Genomic DNA, 24,815 nt, shown 5'->3' with positions numbered 1-24,815 from the left:
AGATGTAGGGAAAGGACATTTCATTAAATATTCTCTGATTTGATGGTTTGGCAGTTGCTATGTTGTGTCCATTAATCAGAAGCTTGGGGACAGTAGGACGTCTGTAGATGTCTTCATGAAACAGATCAGAAACTGATTTTACAACATTTTTAAGAATCGCCTTAATAATTTTTTCAAAATCTTTTCTATTTGTTAGTGAACTATATTTAGCTGTGAAATCATCAAAAGACATGAGAGTAGCATTGTCATTAAGAAGATGCATTAAAGACCAAATTCCATTTTAAAACCATGTTGGAACAAAGATGGATTTGTTTCTAACAGTGATGTATCTGCAGTTCCATAGGGGAGTATTGTGTGGACTGTAATTATGTTTATAAATGAGTTTCCAATAAAGAAGAACTTGCTGATGAAAAGATGAGAGTTGGATGGGAAGTTTCTTAATGTCAAAATCACAACTGAGTAAAAATTGGATCCCTCCTAGGCTGGAAAACATTTTATTAGGAACAATGAACCAAACAATGAACCTGTTTTGATTTTTAATAAATGATTTTAACCAGTTTATTTTCAAGGTGCCATCAAGGCTGTTAAATTCTATGGCTTGTAGACCTCCATCTTCATATTTTTTAGTCAGCGTACCTTGTTTAACATAGTGTGTTTTCCTTTTCCAAATGAAGTTAAAATTGATTTGATTAATAGATTTAATGGCTTAGGGACACCTATAGAATAGGTGGGATATATGAATCTTGATATGCTTTCAATTTTGGTGAGGAGAATTACCAAAAATAGAAAGATCTCTCTGTGCCCAGTTATTTAGCAGAGACGAACATTTCTCTAGCTTGTCCCAAACATTCAGTTTTTCCAAGACTGTTTTGTTTTAAGTTATATGCATTCCGAGGTATTTAACTGTGGATTTAATAGGAATATTATAAGCATTCAATAATGTACATGGTTTAATGGGTAAGATCTCACATTTATTTAGGTTCAATTTGAGGCCTGAAGCTTTTGAAAAGATGACAATAGTTTTAAGAATTTTGGGGATGTCATGAAGATTATTCAGGAAGATTGTTGTATCATCGGCTAGTTGGCTTATTGAAAATTCAGCATTTGTGTCATGATTTCACAAGGGTGAGGAACCCAGATGCTGCAACCCAGAAGGAAGACAGGTAAGTGGATGATGAGAAAGGATTTATTGTTTTCTCCAGATGTGAAAATGGCTGGTTTGAAGAGTGTCCCGATTAGACGTGGCTGTGGCGTGGCTGGAGGGTCTTGAAGCGGTTAGCGGTTGCCGAGGGTTTCCGTTCTCCTGAGGCGTAGGATGGAAGGTCCGTGCTGCCGTCACTCGTGAGCGGTAGGATCCTGAGACAAGGAACAAAGAATTAGTCAGAGTCAGAGCCAGAGACTTGGAACAAAGCTGTAACGAGGCTAGAACCAGAACAGTCACCATAAGGGGTAACAAACTGGCGTCGAGTAGTGGCGTTGGATCTCCTTTTGAATCCACAGAAGATTATGAGGAGAGTGATGGCAGCTGGTGGCAATCAGGAACATCAGGGCAGAGCTGGAGGGGGAAGGAGGCCGCCAGGCACCGTGACAATTTGCAACTGACAGCTTACCAAAGTCAGTATGTTTAATGAGCAAAGACAGCATTTCTGCTGCTGCAATAAAAACAAGAAGTGAAATGGGGCAACCTTGTTTTATACCTTTGCTAATGTTAAATCTTTGAGACGTCCCCTGAGGTAAACAAACGGAACTACTGGTTTCATAATAAAAAGTTTTAACTGTATTAATACATTTGTTACCAAAACCAAAGAACTGCAGAGTTTTAAACACGAACTTATGCTCAATCATATCAAAGGCCTTGTAAAAATCTAAAAATAGAATAAAACCATCCGTATCTATGAGATTTTCATAGTCAATCATACCCAGAACAAGGCGCAAGTTATTATGAATTGAGCGACCTTTAATAAAACCGGACTGCGTTTCAGAGATTATTTGGGTTATGTCTGATTTGAGTCTGTTTGCAAATATATGCGTTAGAAGTCAAATCCAGTAGCCCCTCCAGTAATCCCCTCCAGTAAACTGTACAACCTCTCCAAGCCTGAGAGGAATGCGATGGAGACATATACAACTGAGAGTTTGGCTGCTGGACTTATCAGGCCTTCCTCTTCCCCTGTTGGAGCAGGATTTTTCTTTGTTGATATAGGGATGGGTCCCTTCGCCCATGTATTGATTACACAGGTCTAAACAATATAACAGTCAAAAACAAGATGATATTTGGATTTTTTTCACGGACTCTTGATGAGCACGTTCAACATGTCAGGCTTGTGTTACAGAGGCTGTTAGCAAACAGGCTCTATGCTAAAGGTGAGAAATGTGACTTTTATGCCTCCAATGTCAGTTTTCTTGGGTTTGTGATTGAGAAGGGCCAACTCAAGCCAGATCCTGCCAAGATCCAAGCTGTAGAAAGGTGGCCTACACCCACAACCAGAAAGCAATTCCAACGGTTTTTGGGGTTTGCCAACTTTTATCGGAGGTTCATCAGAAACTACAGCTCTGTGGCTTCTCCCTTGACCAAGCTGACCTCTGTAAGAGAATCCTTCTCATGGTCCTCAAGAGCTGAGGCAGCCTTTATTAAATTGAAAAATCTTTTGTTCTGCTCCTGTACTGTCCCATCTTGATCCTACAGCTCAGTTCATGGTGGAAGTGGACGCCTCAGAGTCTGGAGTTGGAGCGGTGCTCTCTCAGCGTTCATCCTCAGATCGGAAGATGCATCCCTGCGCTTTCTTCTCCCGACAGCTGTCTCCTCCGGAGAGGAATTAATACGTGGGGAATCGTGAGCTGTTGGCAGTTGTGCTGGCCTTGAAGGAATGGCGCCACTGGCTGGAAGGAACATCTCAACCTTTCCTGGTATGGACGGATCACAAGAACTTGTCGTACCTCAGTTCTGCCCGCAGACTGAATCCCCGTCAAGCTCGGTGGTCCTTTTTTCTGGGACGCTTCAATTTCACACTCACATGCCGCCCAGGGTCCCGCAACCTAAAGCCTGATGCCCTGTCCAGGCAATTCGAGCTGCCAGCCTCCTGTGATACTCCTCAGGACACCATCCTACCTCGCTCCTGTGTTGTCGGTGCTGCCATCTGGGAGGTGGAGCGTGAGGTTGAGAGAGCTCTGAAGGACCTCCCCTCTCCACCTGAATGTCCCACAGGTCTCCTGTTTTTTCTCCCATCTGCTCGCTCCTCTGTGCTGCAGTGGGGCCACAACTCCAAGGTGGCTTGGCATCCTGGAATACACCAGACTTTGACGTTGCTTAAACAGCGGTTCTGGTGGCCCTCCATATCTGCGGACACATGGGAGTTTGTCCAGGCTTGCTCTGTCTATGCTCGTGGAAAGGCTTCTCATCGAGCACCAGCTGATCTTCTGCGACCACTCCCAGTTCCTCATCGACCCTGGTTCCACATAGCTGTGGATTTCATTACTGGCCTCCCACCTTCTGAAGGTAACACAGCAGTCATGACAATTGTTGACCCTTTTTCAAAGTCCGTCCATTTTGTGCCACTTCCCAAGCTCCCTTCTGCCCTCGAGACAGCCAACCTCCTGGTCCAGCAGGTATTCCGGTTGCATGGTCTGCCCCAGGACATTGTGTCAGACCGAGGCCCCCAGTTCACCTCCTGGGTGTGGAACGCTTTCTGTCGGGCTATTGGAGCCACAGCTAGCCTGTCCTCTGGATACCACCCCCAAACCAACGGCCAGACTGAGCGGGCTAACCAGGACCTGGAGGCGGCTTTGCGCTGTGTGGCAGCTAGTCATTCTGCTTTGTGGTCAACTCATCCTCCCTGGATTGAGTATTCACATAATTCCTTGGTCTCCTCCGCCACAGGTCTGTCTCCATTCATGGCATCCAATGGCTATCAACCTCCCCTCTTCCCCTCTCAGGAAAGAGCAGTGGCCGTCCCTTATGTCCAGAATCATCTCCGCAGGGAGATCGCAGGGATCGGAACCATGCTCTGGCGGACCGCCGCAGGGTCCCAGCCCCGGACTACGAACCGGGTCAGAAGGTTTGGTTATCCACACGTGAAATTCCTCTGCAGGTCGAGTCCAGGAAGTTGTCTCCGAAGTTCATTGGCCCTTTCAAGATCGACCGGGTCATCAACCCCTCAGTGGTCCGTCTTAAGTTGCCTGCCTCCCTGCGCATCCACCCGTCCTTCCATGTGTCTCTCCTGAAGCCTGTCTCTGTTAGGATTGAGCTCCTCCCACTCCTACCGGGGAATAATCGCCTCACCTGTTTCCAGTCTCCTCATCAACCTTCAGCCTATTTATGGACTCCTCACCTTCCAGCCGATGTCAGTCCGTCTGCTCTCAGCGGTAGAGTACTGACCTATGCTAAACTCTAGACCTTGTCAAAACCATTTCTTTGCTTATGCTCATGCCCATGCCAAGAATCCTAATCTACTGTTAATCTGTTTCCTTCAGACATTGCCTCCAGCATCCTCCACACCTTTGGTCTCATCTGCCGTCCAGGATCCAGCCACCTAAGCCACCACCACTGGGACTGATTAAAAACTCTTTTCCACCAACCATCTCTGTTCTGTCCTGCTTCTGGGTCCAGCCTCGTAAACTCTAACAGAACGGACTGAGCATTATGGACCCAGCAGGCTCAGACCCCATTAACCAGACTCTGTCTACCCATGCCTCCACCCTGGACCGACAAGGACAGATGATCGACGCTCTGTCTAACAATCAACAGACCATCTCGCAGCAACTAGCACAGCTCCAATCTCTGCTTCAGACCATCGCTGACGCGACGCACTTACCTTCGGCTTCAGCTGCTGCTCCTCCTCCTCAGCCGCCTCCTGTGAGTCCCTCGCCCGTACATGAAGCACGTATTCCTAACCCGGATCCATTTTCCGGAACCACCGATCACTGTCGTGGTTTTCTCCTGCAATGCACTCTAGTCTTCTCGCAACAGTCCGCCATGTATTCCTCGGATGAAGCAAAGATCGCCTTCGTCGTTGGTTTATTGCGAGGTCGGGCTCTGGAATGGGCAGAAGCCTTCCTGGCTAATCGCAGCTCCGCTCCATTATCTTTTCAAGCCTTTTTGGGGCATTTCAAACAAGTGTTTGAAACTCCAGAAAAGTACCACGACTCCTCCAGGAAACTGCTCAGTCTCCGACAGGAGAGACGCTCTGTGGCGGAGTACTCCGTTGACTTCCGCATCTTAGCCACGGAAGCAGGTTGGGACATGCGAGCCCTACAGGAAGTGTTCTATAACGGATTAACAGATTCGATCAAAGATGAACTATTGCATTATGATAAACCGGACTCCCTTGAGTCTTTGATTACACTTTCCATTCGGATTGATAACCGCCTCCGCGAGCGCCGCGGCTCTCGAAACTACAAGTCCCAGCTGGCCTTCCCGAGACCCACGACACGTCCGGTCACGCCCCCTTCTGTTTTTTCTTCTGCCCATATTCCTGCTCACTCATTAACCCCTGAGGAACCGATGCAGCTTGGTAGGACGCGTTTAACACCAAAGAAAAAAGAGGAGCGTCGGACAAGAGGAGAATGTTTTTACTGTGGCAGTAAAGATCACCAAGTGGCAGTCTGCCCCCTCAGGCCAAAAGAGAGAGCCCTTCAGTGATCATGGGGACACTGAAGGGCACTGTCTCTGACTCTCAAACCCCAGCTAGAACTGAATTCCTGGTCACTCTCTCTTTTGGTTCCTGGTCCCGATCCATATCCGCCCTCATCGACTCTGGTGCTGAGGGCAACTTCATCAATAAGAACCTAGCCCTTGAAGCTGGATTAACTCTCCTCCCCCTGGACCCCTGCTTAAAGGTCAGTGCAGCTAACGGACAGACTCTAACTCTGATTCAGCACCAGACTACTCCTGTTAACCTATGTTTTTCTGGCAACCACTGTGAGTCTCTCCAGTTTTATGTTTTTCAGGCTACTTCCTGCCAAATCATTTTGGGACGTCCATGTCTTAGTTTGCATAATCCCCACATTGACTGGCAGACAAACTGCATTATAAGTTGGAGTCCTTACTGTCACTCCACCTGTCTTCGCTCTGCCCTGCCTGATTTACAGACTACTGATTTGCCACCTGTTTCCCCAGACCTGTCTGGCGTCCCTCCGGTGTATCATGACCTTGCAGCGGTGTTCAGTAAGCAAAGGGCTTCCACCCTTCCTCCTCACAGACCGTATGACATTGCCATAGATCTGCTCCCAGGTGTCACCTTACCTTCTTCTAAACTGTACAGTCTCTCCAGACCAGAACTCACGGCCATGGAACGGTACATCAAGGAGTCCCTCGCTGCGGGCATAATCCGACCATCCTCTTCTCCCCTGGCGGCTGGCTTTTTCTTTGTGGAGAAGAAGGACAAGTCTCTGCGGCCCTGTATTGACTACCGTCATCTCAATAACATCACGGTAAAGAACAAATACCCCTTGCCGTTACTAAATTCAGCCTTTGAGTATCTCCAGGGAGCTTCGGTCTTTACCAAATTAGATCTCCGTAATGCTTACCATCTTGTGCGGGTGAGAGAGGGAGACGAATGGAAGACAGCATTCAACACACCTTTAGGCCACTTCGAGTACCTGGTGATGCCTTTTGGGTTAACCAATGCACCAGCAGTATTCCAGGCACTCGTAAATGACGTGCTCAGAGACTTTCTTAATCGGTTTGTGTTTGTCTACCTGGACGACATTCTTATCTACTCCCCCTCTCTCGATTCCCATGTCCAGCATGTGCATTTGGTCCTCCAAAGACTCCTCGAAAACAAACTGTACATCAAGGCGGAGAAATGTGAATTCCATGTCCCCAAGATCTCGTTCCTAGGTTTTGTTATAGAAAAGGGTCATGTTAACATGGATCCCACGAAGGTCGCTGCCATTAAGGAATGGCCCCGACCAACCTCCCGTAAAGACCTTCAGCGTTTCCTTGGTTTTTCTAATTTTTATCGTCGCTTCATGCGCAACTTCAGCAGCATTGCACGCCCCCTAACGTCTCTTACATCTCCCAAAACTCCTTTTTTGTGGAGCCAGGAAGCTGAGGATGCCTTCAACCTTCTCAAGACCCGGTTCACCACCGCCCCCGTGTTGGCCCAAGCCGATCCATCTCGACAGTTTGTGGTGGAGGTGGATGCCTCTGATACCGGGGTGGGGGAGGTCCTCTCCCAACGCACTCCAGATGGGAAGCTTCACCCGTGTGCATTCTTTTCCCGCAAACTGTCACCCTCTGAGCGCAATTACGACGTTGGTAATAGGGAATTGCTGGCCATTAAATTGGCTTTGGAAGAATGGCGCCATTGGCTGGAGGGTGCCGAACTTCCCTTTATAGTCTGGACAGATCACAAAAACCTCGAATACATAGTTTCTGCCAGAAGACTCAACCCTCGTCAGGCCCGTTGGGCTTTGTTTTTTAGCCGGTTTAATTTTACTGTCTCCTTTCGCCCTGGGTCACGCAACGTGAAGCCTGATGCGCTCTCCCGCCTGCATTCCCCTGAAGAACCAGAGACCTCCTCTAGTCCCATCCTCCCTCCGTCCTGTGTGCTTGCCAGTCTCTCCTGGGAGATCGAGACCGCCATCCAGCAAGCTCTGGCCACTGATCCGGACCCCGGAGGTGGACCACCCAATCGCCAGTATGTCCCAGCATCGGTCCGGTCTCGAGTGTTGACTTGGGTCCATGCGTCTCGGTTCTCCTGCCATCCGGGGTTCCGTCGGACTCTACTCCAAGTCCAGCGGCATTTCTGGTGGCCTTCCATCATCTCAGACACTAAGGCCTATGTGGCTGCTTGCACCATTTGCGCCACCAGCAAATCCTCCCATCAAGCTCCTGCTGGCCTTCTTAATCCACTTCCTGTCCCTTCCAGACCATGGTCACACATAGCAGTGGATTTCGTCACCGGACTCCCCGCCTCTCAAGGAAACACTGTCATCTTGACGATTGTGGACAGATTCTCCAAGGCTGCTCATTTTGTGGCGCTGCCCAAACTTCCCACTGCTACTGAGACCGCCAGGTGCCTCACTGACCATGTTTTTCGGCTCCATGGCATTCCCTGTGACATTGTTTCTGATCGTGGCCCCCAGTTTTCTTCCCAGGTCTGGAAGAACTTTTGCCAGGGACTGGGTGCCACGGCCAGCTTGTCCTCTGGTTTCCATCCCCAAACCAATGGCCAGACCGAACGCACGAACCAGGATTTGGAGTCTGCCCTTCGATGCGTTTGTTCCCAGAACCCCAGTTCATGGTCTAACCATCTGAGCTGGATAGAATATGCCCATAATAGTCTGGTCTCTTCCGCCACAGGAAGGTCCCCTTTTGAGGCCTATTTGGGCTACCAGCCCCCTCTGTTTCCCTCTGAAGAGGTTGACTTAACTGTTCCCTCTGTGGCAGATCACATCAGACGCTGTCGCAGGGTCTGGTCGGCGACTAGACAGTCGCTCCTACGTGCTACACAGCGTGCTAAGACCTCTGCTGACAGGCGCCGTTCTCCAGCTCCACCTTACGCTCCTGGACAGGAGGTTTGGCTGTCCACCAAGGACCTTCCCCTTCACACAGAGTCACGGAAGTTGTCACCTCGCTTCATCGGACCCTTCATTGTAGACTCTGTCATTAATCCTGCCAGTGTCAAGCTACGTCTCCCACGCTCCATGAAGGTTCATCCGGTCTTCCACGTCTCCCGCCTCAAACCTGTGGTCTCCAGTCCGCTGTGCCCTCCGTCCGGACCCCCTCCTCCCGCCCGTCTGGTGGACGGCCATCCGGTCTACACTGTCCGTCGCCTTCTGGATGTGCGTCGGCGGGGTCGTGGCCTCCAGTTCTTGGTGGACTGGGAGGGCTATGGCCCGGAGGAGCGCTGCTGGGTGCCTCGTTCGTTTATTGTGGACCCTGCTCTGGTGCGGGAGTTTCGCTGCCTGCACCCTGACCGTTTTCGTCCGCCGGGTGGCGTCCCTTGAGAGGGGGGTCCTGTTAGGATTGAGCTCCTCCCACTCCTACCGGGGAATAATCGCCTCACCTGTTTCCAGTCTCCTCATCAACCTTCAGCCTATTTATGGACTCCTCACCTTCCAGCCGATGTCAGTCCGTCTGCTCTCAGCGGTAGAGTACTGACCTATGCTAAACTCTAGACCTTGTCAAAACCATTTGTATGCTTATGCTCATGCCCATGCCAAGAATCCTAATCTACTGTTAATCTGTTTCCTTCAGACATTGCCTCCAGCATCCTCCACACCTTTGGTCTCATCTGCCGTCCAGGATCCAGCCACCTAAGCCACCACCACTGGGACTGATTAAAAACTCTTTTCCACCAACCATCTCTGTTCTGTCCTGCTTCTGGGTCCAGCCTCGTAAACTCTAACAGTCTCCTGCAGTGTTCTCAGCTTGAAGGTTGAAAAGTTTCTCAGGCTGAAAGTTTGCAAAAATTTACAGTTTTTAGAGAGAACAAAACTTTCAGAGTTGAACACCTCTTCTTCCATTTCTATGATATACAGAGATTTTGTTAATAATAAAGCATTTTACTATCAAAGCATAAACACTTTTCCTGATTGATCTCAATGTTTTGATACCAAAATAACCAAAAAATCAAAGCTTATTAAAACTAAAATTCATTCCATCATCTTTGCTTATTTGATCCTGAGTCCCAGGATTTACTGACAGTCATAAATCAATGTATTTGCTGCTGCTGCCTTCATGAAAAGGCTGGAATTCATAGATGAAGCCACATTGCAGAGGAATCATCAGAGTCTTTGTTGTCTTTGTCCAAAATTCCTGTGTCCAGGAAAGAGGTGGACATTTTCCAGTAGATGAACAACACCCACAGACATGTTGCTCCTCCCAAACAGGAAGACATGTCAATTCAAAACACTCCAAGAAAAGCTCAACAGTTTTCTTTAATAATGTGCAGCTACTTGGATTCTGCATACTCAGCATAAACATGTTTTTTTCTTTCTTGATGATCCAGAAAAAATGGATCAAACTAAACAAAAAGATGAAGTTTAATTTCTTGAAGGTGAAAACTCTGATAATCAGAAAACACTGAAATCAGAACAGTGATCTTTAAGAAAGTCTTTCAAACTGAACATGAACAGTTACTTTAAACCCAAAAACATTGAAAAATGAATCTTGTCCACTTGAGAAACTATTCAGTGAGTCTCTACTGTTTGAATGGATCTCCACCTGAAGGCTGATGCTCAACTAGACCCTCAGCAACCAAACCAGCAGATGCAGTTAGTTGTTGACTAAAGGAAGAGATTCTCTGACTCCTGTTTCTCTGCATCTAAACATCCAAAAAGTAGATCCATGTCAGTCCAACTGTATAAACAGTTTCAAGCTGTTTCAGCTAATTTAATTATTATTAAGTAACAGATTTGAATCCACTGTTTATTAAAGCATCTTTGTAACATTATAAAGCTGGTGTTGACCCCCCCCCCCCCCCCCCCTCTTCCCTTTAGAGAGTTCTGCATCTTTACTGTCATTGACACAATGACAATAATCCAACATTTTATGATGTTTTCCAGCTGTTTTTGTTTTTTCATATAAAATATAATCACCTGAAGGCAGAATTATGCAATCTCTAATAAATCTGTCCTTTTTTCTGCCTGTTGTAGTTTAAATTTACAGTTATTTACAATACAAACGTATTTACACCATTTAAAAACTATTTTGATGCAATTTCATTTTCTCAAACAAATTTCAAGAACCTATTTTCATCTCTTTAAAGGTAAAGAGGGATGTTTTCAGCACAATGTGTTGCTGCTGAATTAAAGAAAACACAAGTCATTTGTGAAAGAAAAAGAAAAACTTGGGGACTTAGATTAGAAATCAGTAAAGGAGTTACTTAGAAAAAGATTCTTTAGAAATAAAAAGCATAAACAGTTGTTGTTGTGACTTTTTCCTGTTTGTGTTCAACATATTGTCATTGTATGAAGTAAAACACTTACATTTCTCTGTGTAAAATAATTTGGTGGATAAAAAATGTGTTTGACTGGTTGATTTTTTTTAATTTACCGGCACAACTTGATCAGTGACTAGAAAATAGAATTTCAGCTCTAACCAACAACACAGCAGAGCTTCAGAAAGAAGCATTTTCTAAATGTTCCAGAGTCTCTGTCCTGGACTTTTAGGAACTGATCCTTCCAGAATGTGAATGTGGATTTGAGCTTCTTCATCGTCTCCATCTTCAGTTTTCATTGAATCAGCTTCTCTAGTTTCAGAAACACAAACTGCTCTGGTTCAGAGAAATGTTCTGTTCAGACAGAATGGGATTGAAACCCAAAGTGTGGTTTTCTCAGAGGAGCAGAGATCTTTCTGCTTCTGTTTGACTGCATGAAAGCAGCAGAGACCAGAAGTGAGACAGAAACTCTGAGAGTGGAAGTGAGCTCTGAATGCTGAATGTGTCTGTGTTTGGACTCCCAGCAGAACTGTGCTGCTCTCTCATGTTCCTGTGGTTTCAGGAGGAGCAGAAGAAAACAGACTGATGGACTTCAGGATAACTGAACACGTGCACAACTCTACATTTCCTCTTTCATGCTGTCACTTTCTGCATGAATCTTTCATCTAATAACTGCAGGAATATTTGTCATTTTCTTCTCTCATTTCACACAGCAGTTCACCAAGTTCCTCCACTGCAGACAGAGACAGTCATGTTGATCTGAACATTAGAGAAACTCATCATGGAGCTGAAATATGATCCTGATTCACTCAGACGACACTTTAACAGCACACAGGTTTTTGGAGGAGACTTTCTTACTGTGTGTCAGGGGATTACTACATCTTTGGATCTGGAACTGGACTGTTTGTAACGGGTAAGAAGAACCATTTCTGCTCCTTCAGCTGTTTGATTGTAGAAAATGTGTTTCAAGTCAGTTTCTGCTGCTTCAGCTTCACATGTTAGTTTGTTCATCATTAGCAGAGAATTCATCAAGCAGCCATTGTTCCAGAAGAAAAGCTGAATCATTTCTGCAAACATGTTGAAATCTCACTGAACAACTAAACTGATTCTTGATTTCTGCAAATCTGAGTGATGTTCCAAATATTTAGAGTTTGATGGTCTCACTGATTCTGGAACATCTGCTGGTTTCTGAGAACAAGATCAGATCTGAGCTTCAACTGAATTGAACTGAAGTTTGGAAACAAAACAGATGAAAATGATCATTTTATAGAAAATAATGATTCACTGAAAGTTGTTTAAATTGATCATGACTTTAAACTTGTTTAAACTAAATTGAAATTATAAATTATACATAAATTTGAATGAGTCAAAGCACTTTGCATTATTTATTTTTGAGTGTTAATGATTAGAATAGATGTTTAAATTTAATGTTAAAGCGCTTCGAGCTGCGCAACTGCATGAGATGCGGTATATCATACATAAAGTTTGATTGATTGATCGATAAAAATTCACAAAAATGTTGTAAAAATGGTTCTTGAATTTTAACTAATTTAAATAAAATTAAAATAATGCTTTATATATAAATGCATTACATAAATGTAAAAAAAAATTGAAAACATTTAAAACACTTTACATAATTGAAGTAATTATCATAAAAAAACAAAATACTTTTCTCAGATCAATTATTGTTTAGAACTTGTTTCTTTTCTCTAAAATATCTAGAATTTAAAAAGTCATTAATGAAAGATTAAAGGATTTATTTGCTTAACTTGACATGTTTTTTGGAGTCTTTTAAGGTCATTTTTCGTTCTTGAATATTTTCAAAAATCAAACAATAGTTTAAAGTAAAAATAAATGTGTTCTGATTTTTGTGATAATGTGAACAATTTTCTGTAAAAAGTAAGATTGTGTAAGTGTTAAAAAATCTATAAATGTTATAATAAAATGATAAGATAAATCTTTTGGTAAATTAAATAAAAAATGCGTGTTTTAATTCAGCACATTTAAAATTTTTAAGCACAGATTTATGTTTAATTTCCAAATTTCTAAAGATCTTTTTCTTCCAAATGAGTTAGTCTGAGTGTAGAAATGATTTGCAGCCGTCGTGTCTCCTGATGACGGTTTGATGTGAAGCTGAATCCAGTGAGTGAAGTGAACTTTGTGCTGCATTGATGAGGAGTTTAGTGATCAGAGTTCATGGAGTTTCCAGGATCAGACTGAATGCACTTCTGGAAGCTGCTGTTGACTGTGTGAGTGTGTGTCTGTGCTGCTTGTTGCTGCTGTCAAACTTCAGATGAGTCCGTAGTGAAGCCCGTGGTGAGCGTGTACCCAGCAGCATCCAGAGTCCATGTGGAGGGGAGCAGCTCCCTGCTGTGTCTGGCCTCAGCCATGTTTCCTCCTGTGGTCCAGTTCTCCTGGAAAAGACAGAAGAACAACGGACCACTGGAGGACCTGACCTCTGAAGAGCAGCTGGATCTCAGAGAGTCGGGACGCAGCGCCTCCATCCTGCTCCTCCATCAGCAAGAGGACAGCTCCTATAAATACATCTGCTCCGTCAAACATGAGGGGGGCACAGTGGAGGCCCAAACACAACAAGGTAATGAAGGCTTGGTGACTGTGTTCAACAGAGATTCAGCTTCATGCTGACTCTTTCTGACTCTTTCTCTGTTTCAGAGGTTCCTGCACTTCCAGCTGCAGGTTCCACAGCAGCTCCAACATCCCATCCAGCAGCTCCAACATCCCATCCAGCATCTTCCAGCATTCTAGCAGAGGGAACAGCCTCTGCTCCTCCTCTGGACCTGGTGGAGCTGTCCTTCCAGTCTGAGTGCAGGGTGAAGCTGCTCTGCCTGCTGTACTCAGTGCTGATAGTGAAGAGTCTGGTGTACTGCTGTGGACTCTCTCTGCTGATGATCCTCAGAAACAAGGGAGCATCCACCAACTCCAGACATGCTGAATGACTGTTTTCTGCTGGTCTTTTCTCTCCATCAAATCTCCTCCTTTCATCTCATTCATCACTTTGATCACAGTTCTCAAATGTTCTTCATGACTTGCTGTAGATCCTTCATCAAACTGTGTCAGCTGTGTTGTAGAGATGGAACTTTGCAGTTTTCTGCTTTTTCATTTACATTTTCTGTTTCTACACATTGATCCATATTCTTACATTTTATTTGCAACAATATTCTCAATAAACTGAAAGACAATTTTCTTGTTTTAAGACATTTAACTGTAAGTTTTTGATTCTTTCAAGAACATCAACAAATCAAAAGTTTCCATGCAGCAGAATAAAGACAGAGAGCAGAGAGGAGGGAGGTTGATGAGTGAACAGCAGCAGATATGAATCTGCTCTCAGTGGTTTGGATTACAGGAAATGCTGCTGACAGACAATCAAACTGCCTGCAGATGTGTGTGTTTGTGCTCTGCAGCCTTCACACCCTGAACTCTGGCTACACAATTGAAAACACACACAAAAAAAATACACAAATATCATGTTTGTGTTTCTGATTATGACAAATATTCTCCTGTTTTCTGTTTTAGACATTGGTTTCAGTAAATATAGAATCCCAAATCCCAAAATATGTGTATTCATATTTTATTTCTTCATGAGGATTCTGAATTCAGAGCTTTAAATGAATCATCACTTCCATTGTCTCTAATCATGGGTAGAGGAGAGAGGGTAAAGAGGGGAAGATGGAGAGGATAAAAACAAAAAATCATGAACCAGAAGAAAGACAATCTAAAAATAGACAGCAACTAAAGTTGTTTGGAACTTAACATTATTAATGCTGTTCTTCAGAGAAGACTGAGGCGTTTTTCTGAAGTTCACCACTAGAGGGCGCTGTTGTTGTTTGAGTAAATCCAATTCTAAATTGTAAACAGAAGTAAACAGAGCAGCAAACACAATATTTGAAAGAGCAGTTTGGGTTTCTAAGCTTAAGTGTGCGTCCATGAGAGCAGTGAGACCATTTTTGTGTTTGTTTAGAGTAAAATCTGTTTGTTTTTTTGGTGTAGACATTTTCTGCTGACTTAACAAGTTAAGCTAGTTTTGGTTAGAAGTTCTATAATATTGGATTTAATTAGTTCCTACAGTTAATATCATAAGTTTTCTGGGTATAATATTCTGGGTATAATAATTCTATTAGAGGTTTGTGGAATGTTTCCAAATGCAGATCCAACAGGCTAAGTGGTTATTATTAAGACATCCTGTTGCTAAATTATTGAATCATGAATATTATTATTTTGGGTTTGGTTATTGAATTTGGTTTATTCTAATTGTATTATTTGTTTTCTTTATTCTGTTGTAGAACCACACACACAGACACATGTGCAAAACAGGCAGGGATGTATCTTCTACTGTAAATCCAACTACATTAAAGAAGAAAAAGGTCAAAGGTCATCATGTGGTCTGTCGTTGTTTGGGGATTAAACACACACTTGACCAGTTTGCTCTCTGTGATCATCAGCATCCAGAACCCATATTAGAGACAGAAGTCTTCAATCCAAATGCTGGAAATGACTGTTTACTGAGAGGAAGCTTGAAGCAGATTCTCACCTGAACACACCTGTTTACTCCTTGCATGTGTGTGTTTTTGTGTGATGAAAATTAGTGTGTATTTATTAAAGGGTAGATAAAAATTGGTAGGTGACTGTTTGATGGACAACATTCAAATCTTCAAAAATCTGATATGAGGTAAGAATACAGAATTTTACATACAATTACATACATTACATACAGACAAAAAAAAACAGTTTATTGTTTTTACAAAAAAACTAAAAAAGTTTCACTCAAACGTCTTATTATTTGGTCCTAATGAGGACATTGAAAACATCAGAGAAAAATATTCATGAGATCAAAGAGAACCAAAGAAAAAACTGGAATCTTGTCTTTGTGACGATCAGGTCAAAAGTTTTCAAACAAAGATCTCCTGAAATGTTTCTAATGGAGGAAAACAGACTTCATGGTTTAAAATCTTCCATTAAAAAGTAACTGAAATATCTCTGAAACCATTACTTTAATTAAAAGCAGCTGGAGAGCGCCCCCACATGGCTGTTTAGGAACTTCCCTGTGTTAACAGATGAGAATCATTGATATTTTTCTCTAGACATAAAGAGTGTAGAAAACATTTCAAGCAGCTTCCAGCATCAACATGAGTTCATCATGGATCACAGAGATTCATCAAGAAACAGAACATGAATTGATACTTGTGTATTTTCTCCACAGCTGTTAAACAGCAGATAACAGTGTGTGTTTGTGAGTTCAGCATCAAGCTGAGTGTGTTTGTGGAACATGAATGTGTTGGAGTGTTTGTGCATCATGTGACCCAGATTCTCTTCATCTGCTGTCAGATTCAAATCAGGAAGATGAAACCACACAGCAGCTTCAGCTGAGCTGTCCGTCTGCAGCAGCAGTCTTCTCTGTGAGCTGCAGGGGCTGATGGGAGCTTGGAGGAGGAGTCCCAAAGAACGTGGTCCTGCTCTCATCTCACAGCTCTCAGGTCCTTCTTTGTCCTCAGCTGCATCAGAACACCACTTCTCCTCAGGTTGAGCAGAGGAAACACGGCTGAACAAAATGCTTTTCCTCCCAGCTGCTGCTCTGTGCTGTCTGTGTTCAGGTGAGTGTTTGCAGCCAATCAGGAGCCAACCAGGTCTACCTGGAACAAACACTGTCATCCTGACCTTCACCTGTCTGTCTGTGTCTCTGCAGCACTGGTTGCCATGGCAGCAGAGCTGATTCAGGAGGATTTAACATTGACCAGGAGAGTTGGTGAAAGTGTCTCTTTCAGCTGTGGAGGAATTCAGGAGTGTTATGATAGTGACAGATACTGGCACCAGAAGAAAGAAACAGAAACATTCAGACTGATTCTTAAGTTTCGTGAAAGTAATGGTGAAATATATAAAGGTTACGGTCATCCTCAACAAGATGATTTCACAGCTGAAAAAACCCAGAGTGGATGTGAATTGAAGATCAATCAAGTCAAAGTGGATCATTCAGCCTCCTACTACTGCAGCTGTGACAAGAGAGTTCCCCACAGTGAGAAATGATCCCTGCAGGCTGAACAAAAACCTGCAGATGAACAGATGTTAGTGTTTGTGACAGAAAGAGAGCAGGAAACCACAGCCAGGTTCACATGTTTCACCTCCATCTCACACAGACTCACAAACTCACTGAACTGAGGATTAAGGCACCAAATGAAAACACAATCAAATCAAATCAAACTTTATTTGTAAAACAAAAAAAAGTGCATTTTATGCCACATAACTCAAAGTGATTTACAGTTAAAAAGTCAATCCACCCCATTGACCCCATGACCCCACACACAATGAATCCAGACATGAAATCATGACTGTAGTTCTAAAAGAAACTCATGGCTTGACTCTGCAGGAAATGAAATGAAATCCTGAATTCATGAACCTGTTCTAATTCCTTTGTTCCTTTGTCCAAATGTGTGGAGAATAAATGATCTCTTTCTGAGTTTCCTGAATGCAGAAACCAGAGTGACAGCTTCTGCAGACACAGAAACTCAGAAATCAGTGAGTCTGAAAAAGCTGAGCTTTCAGTCTGCTTTCAATGCAGTGATTAGCAGCTGCTCAGAGAAACACACAAAACAAAGAAGACTGTGGATCTGGCAAAGTTCTGACAATCTGTTTTTTCCAGATGATTCCTTGATGGACTGGTCACCATCTTCTGTCCTTTTGTCCACCTGCTAAACCTCCAGAAAAGTCCACATAGCTGTCAATGCTTAGTCAGCCTTTAGAGAACATCTGCTGCTCTGCAGCCTTCAGATCCACTGAACTGAACTGTTTCTCTGCTTCTCCTGATTTTCAGACTGAAAATAGAAAAAACTCCAGTTTGAACATCAGTGTGAGAACAAACACATTCAACATTCCAGGCCTGTTATTTCTCTAACCACAGTTTTTAACATGTTGGAAAACAGCAACTGGAAACATTTAGAGTCACAAACTTTATTTATTATTATTTTATTTGTAATATTAAGTTACTGCAAGTTAAGTTGAGTCCTGGATTTAATGCAATGTTACAAATTACCGTAGTGACGTACGGTGTAAAGAGGTGAATAAAAATAACTAATAAACTGGAATCATGTCAGATGATTACATTCAGTTTTTTATTATATCTAAATCATTTTTGTCCATTTGTTTTTAGAGGGTAACTCAGTCCTGTCTGAACTTCATCTGATTGATTCTCCTGTTAAATATTGTCATCATCAGTCTGCAGACATTATTCTACAAATGTTTACATTCCAGCTTTTAGCAAAAACCTTCTTGTCTTTTCTAATCTTAGCTTTAAGTTTTGTCTGTTTGGTTCTCAATACTTATTTTCTTTTTTTTCTTTTTCTTTTTTTTAACTTGTCCTGTCCAACAGCTGGGCAGACAGATGAGAGCTGAGGGCCTCTTGTGTTGGACATATTTTACTTTAACAAGAGGGGTTATTACTCTTCAGACAAACCAAAGGTATGTCTGAATAAACCCCTTTTGTAAGGCTACGTTCACACTGCAGGCTGAAACGACCCAATTCCGAATTTTTTGCCCCTAAGCGGCCCAATTCCGATCTTTTCATGACAGTCTGAATGACACAGATCCGATCTTTTCAATTGCGACCCAGGCCCCGTGGGTTTGCCGTCCTGATTCCGAATTGTAGCCGTTCTTTTCAATTGCGACCGCCGTCTGACCGGCCAGGCGACTTGATTCCGAACTGTACGTCATCGACACGCAACAAACGTCATCATTTTGCGTTAAAGTAGGCAGGAACGAGAACGTAAACATCAACCATGGTGGACGATGCTGCTGAGACCCGTCAGTGGAAGGGAAGCGAGATCCCCGATTGGATTAATATTTGGGCTGATCGCTCTTTTCAGGCCAAACTCCAGCAGGGCTCTTATTGCAACTGGGCAGTTTTTGAAAACATTTCCAGATAAATGGCAGAGCGTGGTGTTGAACCTTTACCGCGATAACTTTTTTTTCTTTCTCCCCTTTGACCGTGCCCAAGCGCGGGGGACCCGGGCGATCCTCCTCCTCCTCCCTGTTCTGATCCTTAGATTCTCCAGAACGGGTTAATAAAGAGTCCATAGCATTTATTTTGGGGGAAACCTTCTTTTATTACACAACATGAATGCGCGCACACACTGCCCCCCCCCCCCCTATTCTCTATCGCGGCACGCGCTTGCACACACGCGGGCGAGCGGCTCCAACACATACACATTCCTCTTCCACTACAGTGGGTCCAGACGATCCAGACTCCATTGCCTTCTTAAAATGAGAAGATTGTAATTGTGCTGCTCCTTCGTGAAAATAAATTTAATATTACAAAAAGAGCTCCGCTTTTAACAACACTGTTGTTGACATCTGCTCCGCAAACAAGTGACGTCGTTCACCGTTGAGTATTCTTCTGGCTTCTGCGCATGCGGGTCTCGTTTGGGTCGTGTCACGGTCACACTGGAGATCACAAAAGTTCGGATTTACTTGGAAATGGTCTAGTAAATAATTCGGATTTTTTCAAAAAATTGAGCATTAAGCCCTGCAGTGTGAACGTAGCCTAATTGAGGCCAAACTTTATTAATTTCAATCATGTTTGAAAATCTTTAGTGTTGGACCGGACGGAAAAGGAAAGGAGGGAAGAAGAGAGAGGGATGTTAGAGGGGGGGGGGGGGGGGGGGGGGGGGTAGGAGGGTGATAGTGGGAGGGGGCGGGGGGGGGGGGAGACCATGAAGCAGCGTAGAGCAGCAAGTTGTTTATCATTACGGTAAGGTTCAAATGTAGTACAAAAAGGGCGTGGCCTATCCACACACACTCAAATGTTATAAACACACCTGCTAGCTCCAAAAATGTCCACATGTCAACATGTACCCAAAACAGATAGTGTTCACACATGCATACTTATGCCTTTAAACCAACTAGTGTGAAATATTTCATTCATTCAATCATGCAAACTATTAGTGCAAAGGTGAGCTAACACCTGTGTTCAGGTGAGTGTTTATGTTCTTCTAAAATGGATGGTGGAATGTGAAAAGAAGGAGGGGGAGCGCGCAGCCATCCCCACACCAAGACCCCCGCCGCAGCAGCAGCGGCAGCCGGAACCCCCCAACGCCACACGGCAGCAGGCAGGAGACAACCGCCCCCGGGCGACCAAATCCGCCACCCAGGCCAGGGCCACCAGGACCGCCGCGAGGCCCCCAGAGCCAGAGAGCAGGGAAGCACGGGGGGAAAGAGAGCGGCGCCCCAGCCCAACCAGGAGAGCAGTCCCCCCGCCGGGCCGGAAGAGCCCAACGAACCCCCCCTCGAGCGGAGAGAGCACCGCCGGGCCCAGGAAACCGGCACCTAGGGGACACGGCAGCCGTTGCAAAGGGCCCCGTACCCCCCATCAGGTAAGGGGTAGGGGACAGATGGTCCTGGGTCCCACCTTCCTTGCAAAATGTGTGTGCGTGTATGTGTGTTTGTGAGGGTGTGTGTGTGTGTTTTTTTTTTTTGGAATGTATATTTTGAGGGGGGATGGGTGTGTGTACTAAGCGGGGTGCAGTTAAAATTGGCGGGTAGGGCACTGAGGGGACATCTCCTGATTACTCACAGTGATGTCCCCTCACCCTCCCCACCAAGGGGCCCTAAATGTCTAAGGTGCGGTTAAAATTGGCGGGTAGGGTGCTAGGAGGACATCCGCTGCTTGCTGGCAGTGGTGTCCAAGCACCCCCCCAAGGACCCTAAATGTCCCTAAATGTCCAAGGGCCGTAAATGTCTAAGGTGCAAACAAAACCAAAAGAGGGGGGCCCACTTCATACGGCATCCATGGGAGGGTTACCACTGCCAAGTAGCCCCCCCCCCCCCCCCCCCCCCCCCCCCAGGGCACATCGCAGGCTAAACCCCCCACCCCTAATATGAGGTTGTATGAGGAAGGGGGTAGGTTGGTAGACTGTCCCCCTGGCCAGAAAGCGCCGCCCCCCCGGAGCAAGCCCAGGCCCCCACCCCCAAGCACCAGCCTTAGAAGAGCTCTGTTCAGGCCTGGACGGGACAGAGGCAGCCAACCGGCCGGGGCAACCGGCCAACCGTGCAAAGATTATTGTCTTTGCACCACAGAGCCAGCCTGCTCACCTCCCTCCTGTAGGGGGTCTCGTCGTTGTTGTTGATGAGACCCACCACTGTTGTGTCATCCGCAAACTTGATGAAGAGGTTGGAGCTTGATGTTGGGGTGCAGTCGTGGGTCAGCAGAGTGAAGAGAAGGGGGCTCAGCACACATCCTTGGGGGACCCCTGTGTTAATTGTAATGGTGCTGGAGGTGTTGTTGCCGACACGAACTGCCTGTGGTCTCCCTGTCAGAAAGTCCAGAAGCCAGTTACACAGGGAGGTGTTGAGTCCTAGCTGGTCTAGCTTGTGGATGAGCTGCTGGGGGATTACTGTATTGAAGGCGGAGCTGAAGTCAATGAATAGCATTCTGACATGAGAGTCTTTTGTTTCCAGGTGAGTGAGGGCTGAGTGGACGGCTGTTGAGATGGCATCATCGGTCGAACGGTTTGATCGATATGCAATCTGGTAGGGGTCCAGAGTGGGGGGAAGGGTAGACTTGATGTGCTGCATGACCAGCCGCTCAAAGCACTTCATGAGAATGGGGGTGAGAGCGATCGGGCGGTAGTCATTGTAGCAGGAGGGAGAGGACTTCTTTGGGACCGGGATGATGGTGGTGGCTTTGAAGCATGAGGGGACAACAGCCTGGCTCAGTGAGAGGTTGAAGATGTCGGTGATGACATCTGTCAGCTCATCAGCACAGTTCCTCAGGACACAGCCAGGAATGTTGTCAGGTCCTGGGGCTCTCTGTGGCTTAATCCTTCCCAGTGAGCGCCTCACGCTGTCACGTGATAGCATCAGCACTAGGTCACTGGGAGGGGGAGGAGTCTTCTGTGCCGGGATGCTGTTGTCTGCCTCAAAGCGGGCAAAGAAGGTATTTAGCTGGTCCAGCAGAGGGGTAGAGTAGTCGCAGGCCTGTGGGGCGGGCTTGTAATCCGTGATGGTCTGGATGCCCCGCCACAGGTTCCTGGTGTCACCACTGTCGCTGAATCGGTCAGCCACCTTCCTGGAGTGCTCTCTCTTGGCCACCCTGATGCCTCGTGACAGGTTGGCCCTGGCTGTTCTCAGACCAGCTTCATTCCCAGCTCTGAAGGCAGCGTTCCGTTCCCTCCAGAGTCTGTGGACGTCTCCTGTCAGCCATGGCTTTTGGTTGGCTCGAAGGGTGATGGTTTTGGTGACTGTGACATCGTCCATGCACTTCCTCATGTAGGATGTGACAGTCTCTGTGTACTCCTGGAGATCAGTGATGTCATTGTAGGTGGCTGCTTGTTTGAATATACTCCAGTCAGTGGTGGCAAAGCAGTCCTGTAGAGCAGTGTTTTTCAACCAGTGTGCCGCGGCACACTAGTGTGCCGTGGGAGATGGTCAAGTGTGCCGTGGAAAATTGCCCTCATTATCTGATCTAAAAACATTTCCCATCTCCAGGATATCAGCTCTCTGTTCATCCAAACAGGCCCTGATAAAACACTGAGGATTTAGGAATATAAAAGATCGTAAAATACTTTTTCTTTGCGTTTATTTTATTTTATTAAAGACATTTTGATAAGAATGACCGTGCCGCGATTCAGCTGCAGCTCCGGCTGTATTTGGGAAAAGTCCCGTCCCTTTAACTGTCTCCACCAATCATTCTTGAGAGGCTTAATCACATGTCATCAGTCTGACCAATCAGAAGTGGTTAAAGTCTTCACTTCCTTGTCCCGATTTAGCTCGTAAAGTCGCTCAGTTCTAACAAAAATACCTGCTAAAGCTCGTCTTTAGCGGTTTAGCTTTCCACAGAATCCGGTATCAGACCGTGGAACAAGTGAACAAAACAATGAAGCTCCGAAAACCGATCTCCGGCCGTTTTATGCACTACATCTCCCATGAAGGGTTGTGAGAGTGACAGGGCACAAGGAGATCTGTCGTTAAACGTCTTGAAACCAACGAACACACATCAAACTATTTTTAAATCTTCTAACTTAACTTTTATTGAATCTTTTAGAAAAAAAACAGCTGCAGTTTCCAGCTTTTTTCTGCAACAATTATCTCAAAAATGCATGTGAGATTGTGGAGGGGCTGTAGATCAATACAGACTATGAGTTTCTCCTTTTTTTTTAATTTTTGGATGCTGGTGTGCCGCGGGATTTTTTTTAAGGTTAAAGTGTGCCGTGGCTCAGAAAAGGTTGAAAAACACTGCTGTAGAGCATCAGTAGATCCCTCAGGCCACACCCGAACCACCTTTTCAGCTGGTCTGATGGCTTTGACCTTTGGCCTGTATGCTGGCATTAGCATGACAGTGGTGTGGTCTGAGGCGCCCAGGTGGGGGAGGGGAAGGGCTTGCAGCGCCTGTGGCGCCTCCTCTCTGTCCGGAGCAGACCGCAGTCACGTAGTTCAGCCGGTAAGTTCCTCAGAAAATGGTCCGAAACAGTGGTTCCGCCGATGGCGCGCAGGACCTCACGGGAGTATGAGTACATTCTTTTAAAAACAATAAATCCTTGAAATCCAAAAGATAAAGCCAAAAGAAAAACCAGAAAAACACCGAAAGTAGGGGAGAGAGGGGTCGCTGCGTGTGCACGCGCCGCCAGTCAGTCAGAGGTTAAACTGAACACCTGATGATTTCTTAAACCTTTTGTCCTCCTAGACTTTTCAAACACCCAAAGTGAAGACGACTGACATGATGTAAATAAAAGCATTTGAACACAGATTATTATTTATCTATATTTTTACTTTTTCATTTTTTACATGATCAAGTACAGTTAATAAAATATGTTCATTTTATGAATGAAAAATGATTCATTTCCCTGTTTGGAAGCAGCAGTGTGCTGTGGGTCTGGAATCAGAAGCGGTGAGTCTCATCCTCTCTTTCCTCGTCCTTCTATCTACTTTCCCTCTCAGAGTCAGACTATCTGTTCTGTTGACTTGATAGTAGGGACGCCCTAGAGCAGTGGTGGACAAACTTTCTGACTCATGAGCAATAGATGCTTCTAAAGTTTGACAGAAGGGCCGGTCCAGGAGCAGATGTGGGGAGTGTTTTGGTAATCCAACTGATGGGAGAAAGAAAGAAGATAGAATGTGGATGAAAACAAGTTTTAATGTTGATTGAAAATGAACATGCATATTATAAAGCAGAACATTTTAATTTTTTTCTCAAAACTGTGACTTTTGTCATCATTTTAGTTCCAATTGCACCAAAGGGTTGATGTCCCTCAGGGACAAAAACAAACTTAAAGAAATGAGGAGCAGTGCTAGAATGATTGGAAAATGACTATTAGATAAAGATAAAGATAAAGATATTCTTTATTGATCCCACATTGGGGAAATTCAATTGTCACAGCAGTTCCAAATAGCAGAGAAAAGTGACAGCAATGTGCAAAAGTGAGGGGTGTTCCAAAATGTGCAAGTATACAAATACAAAAATGTGCAAAAATAGAAAAAGTAAAAAGTAAGTAATGTACACTTTTACAACATAGCATATGTTATGCCCAATAATAAAATTAAATAAATAAAGTAAAAACACAGAATATACAGATGGGCTATGGATGTATGATTACCGGATTGTACATGCATATTTAAACTGTGGCATTGTACAATCTCACAACTGTTGGGATGAATGACTTGCGGACTGTTCCTTCCTGCATGGGGGGTGTAACAGTCTGCCACTGAAAGAGCTGTTCAGTGCCTCCACTGTCTGATGTAGTGGGTGAGAGGTGTTGACCATGATGGATGTTAACTTGGCCAACATCCTCCTTTCACTCACTTCCTCCAAAAAGTCCAGTGGACAGCCTAGGACAGAACTGACCCTCCTGACCAGCTTGTTAGGTCTCTTCCTGTCCCGGTCTGTGCTGCCTGCTCCCCAACAGGCCACGGCGTAGTGGATAACAGAGGCTA

At 44.9% G+C, this 24,815-nt stretch overlaps 1 protein-coding gene across 1 annotated transcript; it reads left to right on the top strand.

Moving 5' to 3' along the window:
- Nucleotides 1-13,136: 13,136 nt before the first annotated feature.
- On the top strand, nt 13,137-14,101 carry LOC144986692 (uncharacterized; the record flags this gene model as incomplete). Its single annotated transcript, XM_078934470.1, has 2 exons — nt 13,137-13,479; nt 13,611-14,101. Coding segments are annotated over 2 exons (573 nt in total), but the record flags the coding sequence as incomplete, so codon positions are not given.
- Between the last annotated feature and the right edge of the window lie 10,714 nt (nt 14,102-24,815).

Source organism: Oryzias latipes, chromosome 17 (genome assembly GCF_053564925.1).
Source record: "Oryzias latipes strain Hd-rR chromosome 17, Olatipes_Hd-rR_3.1".
NCBI lineage: Eukaryota > Metazoa > Chordata > Actinopteri > Beloniformes > Adrianichthyidae > Oryzias > Oryzias latipes.
The sequence above is the reverse complement of the archived record's forward strand: the minus strand, read 5'-3'. Positions and strand labels throughout refer to the sequence as shown.